We start from the raw sequence: 9,847 nt of genomic DNA on the forward strand, positions 1-9,847 counted from the left end.
TTTTCAGGTGGTGGTGGTTTTGCTTTGTTTTGTTTTCTCGGGTTTGTTTGGGTTTGTTTGTTTTTTTTAAACTGCTTCCATAGCGATAGTGCATTATAAAATAACTTCCCTTCGGTGGAAAATGTCAAAGATTTCAACAGTCCTATTCAATAATATGTTAGAAGCTCTTGAAAGAAATGGCCACTCTCACATTTGGAGCATTCTGATAGTGCTTGCTTTATGTCCTGGTTTTGGCTGGGATAGAGTTAATTTTCTTCTTAGTAGCTGGTGCAGTGCTGTGTTTTGGATTTGATGTGACAGCAATGTTGGTAGCACACTGATGTTTTTAGTTGTTGACAGGTAATGTTTATTCTAAGTCAAGGACTTTTTAGTTTCTCAGGCCTTGGCAGCAAAAGGGTTGGAGGGGATGCAGCTAGGACAGCTGAGCTGAACTTCCCAAAGAGATGTTCCGTACCATGGGACATCACGCTGGGTATAGACACCGGGGGCATTGGCCAGGGCCTGCCGATCCTTGCTCAGGGACTGGCTGGGCATCGGGCAGCAGGTGTGAGCAATTGTATTGTGCATCATTTGTTTTTCTTTTCTCCCTTCCCTTTGGATTTCATTCCTCTCCCGTTCTCCCTCCTTTTCATGGTAACTGTTAAGGTTATTATTATTGTTGGTTTTGTTTTATTTTATTTCAGTAATTAAATTGTTGTTAACACCTGAGTTTTACATTCCTTTCAGATTCTTCTCGCCATCCTCTGGGTGAGGTGGGAGTGAGCGAGGGACTGCAGGTACTTAGTTATCAGCTGGGGTTAAACCACAACACTTTAGTTAACTACACTTTAGTGAAAGGCAATCTTTTTTTGTTCTCTTTTTTGTTCTTAATTTAGTGCTACTTTCTTACTTCTACAGGTCACTTTTTTGTGTAGTGCAGAAATGCTGATCCAAGCCTGTTGGCCTCGCCACCTGTAGTCACTTGTGTAGGCAGCCAGTGAAAATAAACTTTCCATAACAGTCTTGTAGATTTGACTACATGCCAAAAAACACATGCATGATTCCTGACCCCTTGTACTGTAACAATAACACAAGACACACAACCACTTTTTGTTTATTGCTAGACTTCTTACATTGCTACTGAACCATGGTGGAAATAACATGAAAGTTCTGTGCTTCTTGTAAATATTAGCATTTCCATCTCTCTCAGTGTGTGTGAGAATGGGATGGGGAGAGACTGTCTTGGCTTTGACATCGCAGAGAAAGAGGATTCTGTAAATATGGGAAGATAAATCAACAGTAAATAGTTAAAATGTTGGGCAAACTACATCACCTACAGTCTTGGTATTTTATGTCTTTGGCTTCAAAGCCTTTTGCTGTTACTCTTATTCTCTTATCTTGTTAATCTTGTATCTTCTGTCTTTATTAGGAAAATGTCTTTCACTTAAAGGCACTTGCTGCCTTGCTGTCACAGGGTAAAATCATGGGTTTATGTTGCCATTTGTCACTGCAATTCAAATGAGATTTCTCTTTCTGTACCACCCATTACGTGGCTTTGTGGTTTATCTAAATTATGCTTATGAGGTGCTGGGCTCAAACCAGTACTGTTAGTCCATCTTCCCGACAATACCAGCAAACATTTCATTAAATTCCAGTGCATCAGTGTAAATTTGCATTGCATTTGTACTTCAGGGCAAATGTTTGCTCCCCTTGTTTGTTTGCATCTGAACTGGCCATTTATCTCTTTTGTCTCGCTACTACTCCTTTTACCTCCTGATATGCAGGCAATAAACACTGACAAATGAATGTTTGTTTCCTTCCTAAATTGTTCAGTAGGAGGTAAAAATGCTAATAATTTTAATCAGTAGGATCCACCACTTGTCACTTTGTTTCCCAGCTCTTGACGGTGACTGTACTAATGTATCTAGAAATGAGAGTCTTGCAAAGGTGGCACGTTCTCAGTTTCAGTCTGCATGGTGAATGACAGACTTAGCAAATGATAGTGAAGATTTGGAGTAATGAAGGCATACAGCAGTAAAACCAAAAGTAATTTAATGATGTTATTGTCATCACATATTATCATCAGATAATGGCTTTGGGAAAAAAAGAATTATGAAGTGAATTGGATTCTGATCTCTTCAGCTTTAGTAGAAACTCTGTTGAAAACATATGCTGACTCATCTTCAATAAATGCCTGAATTCAGTGGAGAAGTAAATGGATGTAGGGGCTTTTAAATGCTTGAGAGTCATGTGTAGACATGCCACAGAGTGCACGTTAATGTGTTCTTTCTTCGCAGTCGTGCCTACAGATTCATAGACGAGTGAGGACTAGCAACATTTGCTAATCCATCTTCATGTGTCAGTGCAGGTTCAGCTTTAATTAGGCAAACCCTTACCTTTGCTTTTCTGAATACTTCTAAAAGACCTCTATTAATGGCAGGTTCACAACTTTCCAAGGCAACCTGTTCCTGTGCTTCACTATTCTTTGCTTTAGAGAGTCTAGTTTCTAGTTTCTTCTCTGTGATGCAGTTTAAAATCATGAATACCGTGAGTATAAAGAGTAGATTATTCTTTTTTTCCATGTTGTGCAGTTATGCTGACTGTAAAAAATGACAGGTAAGTATTGCAGCAGGGCTGTGCTGTCACCCCCGAAACAACCAAGAAAACACACTAGGTAAATAAAGCAAGCTATAGATGTAGAGTAACATCTCAGTAAAAACTGATTTCAGACTTCTCAGGGATTTTACTTTCCTTCTAGTGCTAAAAAAGATGATTCCTTAGGTATACATGTTGCGTTCCCCTCTACTACTCATATCAGTTGGAAATAAAACCATACCTGGTTCTGGTTTTGCTACGAGTTGATACATTAAACTATTATACACTTGTTTTTACAAGAAAGTGGTAAAACTTGTACCACTTAAATATGCATTTCAAAATGGGTTTTGGCTGGCGAGAAAGTTGGATAGCAAATTGATTCATGTTCCTAACAAGAGGATGTGGCTGAGCCAGTGAAGGGAAGTTGCTTTTGTTCTTGTAAAGACTCTTAGTTACTGAGTAACAAACATAAGTCTACCAAAGGTGGAAACCATTCATGCACTTCTGCTAGTGTGGAACATTAGTGAAGTTTCATGAATAGATTAAAAGGAGAAACTTGCCGCTGTGAGGAAATCCACTTGAGACAAAGTACATGTTTGGGCACTTACACAGGAGCAGTGTTCAGGGAGTTCTGCAGAGAACAAATTTGCTGTTCCACTGGCATTTGTATTCTTTGCTGATATTCATATATGAACACTGTTAAATGTATATAATGCTTCCATTCATGGATGAAAAAGGAAGGTCAAACCAGAAAGTCAGCTTCTTTGTGGATGATGTGTAGAACAAGGTTTTGCTGTTGTCATTAATAGAAGGTAAATCACAGAACATCCCAAGGGAAAGCGGAAAGTAAACTAAAATGTAGCTTTAGGGAAAAATTCCTGATAACAAACCAAGAAAGAAATTTAAGCTGAAATATCTAAAGAAAGGAGAAATTGAGAATGAAAATTGCAGGGAGAATGGAAAGAAAATGAGGCAAGAGTGTGTAATGTGTTGTGATGATAACAGAACGAGCAAGGACAATTTCTAACTGTGCTGGGGTAGCGTTATACAACAGAGGAATATTTGTCTCTCCTTGCACTGTGCTGGCACAGGCACTGTATGCTGTAGCATTCATCTCTTGCCACTTTGTTACTAAAGCTGCACTGACAAATCTGAAGAAATCCAGGGAAGATGAAGAACAACTACAAGAGAGAAACTGCTAAAAATAAACACAGCAAAACCTACCCGTACTCCCAAGTCCAAATACTTATCGCATCAAAGTCAGGGGCTTAGCTTCTTCTCTTCCTCTTTTGGTTCTGTGCTGTAATAAAGCAGTTTCTACCTCTGCCACTAATATTAATGTGAGAAGTCCTCAAGGTCTGTTTCTGCAAGGTTCAGAAGATCTCTACTCAGTGCAGATGGCAGAATTCATGCACTAAATGTGATTAATAACTAAAATCTGTTTCATATGGCTGTGATTTCTAGTATGGAAACCAGCTTTGATCACATCTTAAAATTATATTGGAAAGATGGAAAAAATGATCCGGTTTGTTGTTTCCTAAGTCCATAATAATTATCTATAACAAATTGACTAAGGCACTTTACAGTCAGATCTATATGGCTCAGGAAACAATTGGCAGTGTCAAACCTGTGTGTGTTAGAGAGGTGTTTTTTCTGTAATGAAGGAAGAAAACCTGAAGAGCTTTCTGAACTCAGGAATAGGTCATTGCAGGCACTAAAGTGGAGCATGGGGGAGAAGGCAGAGTTTTTAGCATTCTTATGTATACAGGACACAAGAGAGAGACTAAATAAGGAAACCTTTGTGCTAGATAATAAAGTTAGTCATTTTCTGAGATACAAACCCAAATATTGTTAGACCAAATGCAAAGAAATGAATAAAGCTGAAGTTTGACAGTAGGTAAATATTTGGTTTCCTGAACTTGATATAATGTTGAAGTGTCATCATGGACCAGATTATCATTTAAGACAGATACAAATGAGGAGCAAATTAATATAAATCAAGATCTTTAGCAGAAATGAGCTCAAGACTTTATACAAACACTTTGAAGTTTAAAAGGCTCCTAAAACCATTTACAAGCTCTGGAAAGAAGGTTTTATCACTGAAAAATGGCAGCTGTGATGAGGGTTTCCATTTTATCCAAGCAGGAATAAATTGCATACGAGAAATTGAATCTCTTTTCACTCAGTGTTACGTCACCGTATGGCTGGGGTTACCTTAACATAGTTACAGGTAATACTGCAGCAAAGAATGTTTTGTTTTTAGTAAAGTATTGCATGGAAGTTTCCTTCTGATTCAAATTCTTTAATTTGGAAGCGTGACGATCCTGTGATTTCAGCAGATCTTCCTCAACTAGGAAAGCAAGTTACAGGCAGCGTTCTTCTCACTGCATAAGGGTATTACCTAGAAACCAACACTACACAGAAGCAGATTTAAGGTCATAAACATGAACTTGAGTGAAGTTTCTTTGCAACTGGAAGAAAATTTCTATACTTAATTGGGTTTTTGTATGTGCTTATCTCTTAGCCTGTGCATAAACTTCTTTTGTAAAGCAGGGAAATAAATGCAGATTCTTAGCTGCCTTTTCTGAACTGGTATCCTGAATATTATAGAGCCAACAATTTCTAGTTGTTTTGAAGCATTATTCACAGATCTTTTTAAAAATAGATCTTTTGAAAAACAGATATAAGGGGGAAAATGGAAAATGAATATACTTTTTATGTGAAATCTATTGGCAAATTCTGAACTGTGCATACCCATTGTATGCTTGGGACTAGATTGGTCTCAAGCAAAGGACTTGTTCTGTTCTGCCCATCTAAGGTTGAAATGTTGTGTCATTTTTGATCTTCCTTAACACTCATGACGCAATCTGCTTAGCAGTGCTGTGAGGTTTACATATCCTTTATGCTGAGATCATTGGTGTATATAAGCATACTTGTACTTCTCTGTTTTGCTTACATTCTGACTGTCACTTCGTAAGTTTTTTTTTTGTGTAATATCTGTACCTGCTTCTTACTTTTCCTTAATCCAAAATTTGAATTCTTGCAAAAAGTTCTTGACTGAGCGTGTTTTATGTCAAATTTATGCTTTTACTGAAATACTTCTTGTAATAGAAAAAAATTGTCTCCAACTAGAAATGCTCATTCAAATATAGCATGTGCTATACAGCATTTACTCAGAGACTGTTACGGTATCAAGTGATAAACTTCAGGTTTTCCCCTGGAAAACCAAATTCAAAGAACTTGTCTTTTGTATTACATTTTGTCATAGTAGCGTGAGCCACATAAAAGAACCATTACCTAATATTCTTCTAAACAGAAGGTGACTGCATTGTCAAAGACTGCTGGTGAGTAATTGCAGATAGTGTTGCCAGAGTGTGACTAACTGGGTACAAAATTTTAGATTAAATCATTTACAAACTAGTAATGAGTTTTCAATGCAGCTTTTTTCCTGTATTCTAAAATACTTAAAGTGGACTTCATTTTATATGTGGACAAAGTATATATGTAGTTATTTGTAAGCAAATGCAAAGTGGTCTCTTAGAGTATAAGTGATACTTTCTGGGTTTGGGGATGACAGCATTATCCAGAATGATCAAAAGGAAATGAAGTAAATGATCAGACTCCACAGAAGAGCATAAAGGAAACTTCAGCACAAAATGATGTTGTTTACATAGTAATTTTGTGTAGCTGTTATATCTTACATACTTTCTCAGAAGGCTAAATTTTTCTCTGTCTGTGATTGTGGGGTCAATGATGTTGAATTTTTGTGATCACTATGACACATGCAGCATTTATCAGGTTTTTTTTCATTGTAGAATTCTTTTATGTGTGATAGGAGAACATATCTGGTAGGAAATAGTGATGCAGATGAAAGGCTTGCAGTAGTGTTTCCAATATTTTTATTTTTGTGAAGACAAGCTATTCAAAATTTCAGGTGCTGTTGTTTCTAAGGTCTGCTCTAAACTTGTTCACCCACATTCATTCCTATTTTTCCTGTACTACCTTTGTTTCTGAACTGCCACTGGGCACTTAAACATACTACATTTATCATTGAGCTGGTTAAAGATTGATTCGTAGGGTAAACAGGTCCTGGCTTTATTTACTGAAGGTAAATATCAGGGTATTGTCAGCCCCCTGGGTGCATAGGTAGGGGATCCCAGGCCGTATCTCCTAGTTTGAGGATACAGCTGTCCTAATTCAGTTAAGGACTGTTTGAAAAAGGGAAGCGAGATTCCAGTCTTCCATGTTGTGTGGTCTTGCTCTTTCTCTCTTAAGATCCAACTTCTGTAAGTCAGGAACCTGCAGTTACCACTTCTGGCCATAATTGTATCAAGACTACAAGGTGACAGTAAGTAAAAAGAAGAGTCAGAAACTCAGTAGAAATTCTGATCTGAAATCATCAGAAATCAAAAAATAATGTGTGGGAGAAAGAAAGAACACACTTTATGTCTGGATTAGTCTAGTGTTTTCAGGAAAATTTCCTACACAAATCCAGCCAAATCTTCCAGTCATAATGTGGGATTGACTGTGAGCTAGCAGGGCCTCAGACCTGCTGGAACTTGCAGATACAAACATGCGGGAAGAGGATTTCCCTTTAGGAACAGCCTCACTGTGACCCAGTTAATATTTACAAAACGCAGTGTTTTCTGCCTCTTGAGCTTGTGTGCACCAGAGATTCCTGGTGTGGTCCCAGGATCCAGTGAAGTACTAAAGTTGCAGGGCATCATTTGGCTCGGATTTGGTGCTGCAGGGGCACTGCTTCCTGGCCAGGTTTTGTTTAGCACCCATGCCAGACTTCAGCGTAGCACAGAAGTCAGGCCTAGAGGACTTATATAGCCCTTGCAAAAGAGCCACTCCCATTCTGGAGTCTCATTTTAATCACTTCAAAAGGTAACAAGCTGAAATGGTTTGGTATTTTGTCTACTGGTTTTGTATTTCTTCTTCAGTCCCTGATTTCATGTCTCTTGGTGAAAACGTCTGGGCTCAGTATTATGCAACTGATTACACCACTTAACTACCTGGCACAAACCAATTGTATCACCAGCACCATGGATGCTAGTGCTGGTCTAAGTAGAGCTGCAGTCATTACCTTTCTGCTGGTTGCCATCTCTGTGCTAGAAGATACTTCAGCAGCCAGTCATTGTTCACCCTAGTTCTTGTCTGGATGCAATCAATACGATAACCTACATACTGTGTCCTTGTGAAGTGGTATGCAGGATTTCTTCCTTAATGAATAAACATTTGTCATGTAAAAATTGTCCCTGAGGAGTTATCTGGTGTAAGGAGTTAGTACAGCTGAAGAGACATATGGAACACAGAAGGCCATTAATTCAGAAGTCCTATTAAATCTCAGGTGGGGTACATTGCATTTTTCCCTATCTATTATATATCCTAAGGTACAACAACAAAAAAAACCGTCCAGCTCTGTGTACTAGTCTAATGTGGTGAATGTTCATTGGTTATGTACAATAGTGATACAGATCTTGCATGTGTGATTGCTGCTAGCCTAGGGGAAAAACAAGTTGAACTAAAAAGCAGTGAAAATTATCCGTAGAGTTTTGCTTTGTTAACATCAGAGAATATATGGCCACATGTTTCCAGCTGTCTGGTAGGGATCATACATGAATGGCTTCTAAAGTAATGGCATTTTAGCTGATTTTTTTAAATTGTTTTTCTCTCTCAGTAATGAATTTTCAGCAGTACTTTAGATATCCAACTTCTTAACTGAATTATGCTTTAAGATCAGTGTAATCATTATGTTAGTCAAGATGGTTTTTGATTGCATTGTGTATAAAAGAAACAAGTTTGAAGATAGAAATAAGTTGGACACTGGGTTACAAAGACATATAGTAAAATCCAATCTTTGTTTCTGTTGTTGCATCCTAGGAGGCTTTTCGATGGGAGGTGGAATGGCAATGCATTTAGCATATAGGTTTCATCAAGATCTGGCAGGTGTATTTGCTTTGTCTAGTTTTCTCAACAAAGAATCTGCTGTTTACCAGGTGAGTGTGTGGTGGACTTCACAGAAAAACTGCTGAGCTGAAAGAAAAACATGATCATTAAAATTGCATATAGCGTGTTTATTCATCTGAGGCAATTGATTAATATTCTTAACTTATGACATTTCCTGGAAATAAATAAGCAGAATATTAAGGAAGTGAGGCTTTAAAGCTGTCCTTACATGGTGTTTTGTTGCTTTTTTGCACAGACGGTACAATTATTTTATTCAAAGTAAGTCAGTGTAGGAGGTAGATTAGCAAATGAAGTGCTGTGCAAGTTGTCCTTAGAGTCCATGCAAGTGTAACTATTCTTTGAAATTTTGTGAGAATTACAATACTCATGAGCTCCATCTACTGTCATGAATTTTTTCTATTTCTCTTATTTAGAGAGAGACACAGACCTTAAAGTACACCCTATTGTTTGTCAAGAGTTAGCACATTGGAATTTGAAGTACAGTTTTTTCCAATATTTATTTTTTATTTTTGTAGAGATAGTACGATATGACCGCTAGAACCAGGTTAATAAATGAAATGCTATGGAAGTTGTCACCATGTAATTGTAACTATTCTTTTAAAATTTTTAGTGATATGTGTGGCTGTGTTTCTTCTCCATTTAGGCTTTGAAAAGAAATGAAGGTGTTCTTCCAGAATTATTTCAGTGTCATGGAACTGCTGATGAACTAGTTCTCTACTCATGGGGTGAAGAGACCAACAAGATGTTGAAGTCACTGGGAGTATCAGCATCACTTCATAGTTTTCCAAATCTTAATCATGAGTTAAACAGAACCGAAATAGAAAAACTAAAAACCTGGATTGTAAAAAAATTACCTGTTGAGGCAGCAAAGACAAATGAATAAAAGAAGATAAACTTTCATATACTTCCTGATTTTTGTGGTTTTAAGATCTTGTGTGGCTTATATATATATATATATATATATATATATGAGTGTTCCATATATGTTATATAAGCAAAGCTTCAGGTAGATACTATTTTATTTCATGAAGTTCACTGAAGTGGTAAAATGATGGTGCTGACTATTCACACTCATTTTATCATACGGGTTTCTTTTTCTGTTTTCTTGTCCAGTTTTTAAGTACACATCCACATTAGTCTATGGAAAATAATGACTGCTAATAGTAAAACCATTCCTAAATAATCAAAACAGTATTCAGGAAGCATTGCTGTGGATTTCCCAGATTTTTTGTGTGTCTGTGTGTGTGTTCTAAGATGGAAAAGTATACAGTGGTATGGTTGGCTTTCTAATGGCATTAAA

General features: G+C 37.3%; 1 protein-coding gene across 1 annotated transcript in view; it reads left to right on the top strand.

Annotated features, from left to right (window-relative positions):
- LYPLAL1 (lysophospholipase like 1) overlaps nucleotides 1-9,451 on the top strand; it is a 29,065-nt gene extending 19,614 nt beyond the window's left edge. The window contains exons 4-5 of the mRNA XM_055816024.1: nucleotides 8,461-8,576; nucleotides 9,191-9,451. Coding sequence (XP_055671999.1) covers nucleotides 8,461-8,576; nucleotides 9,191-9,430 — 356 coding nt within the window. The 3' untranslated portion in view covers nucleotides 9,431-9,451. The remainder of the gene's footprint in view (nucleotides 1-8,460; nucleotides 8,577-9,190) is intronic.
- The last annotated feature ends 396 nt before the right edge of the window (nucleotides 9,452-9,847 follow it).

Source organism: Falco peregrinus, chromosome 11, assembly GCF_023634155.1.
Source record: "Falco peregrinus isolate bFalPer1 chromosome 11, bFalPer1.pri, whole genome shotgun sequence".
NCBI classification, from domain to species: domain Eukaryota; kingdom Metazoa; phylum Chordata; class Aves; order Falconiformes; family Falconidae; genus Falco; species Falco peregrinus.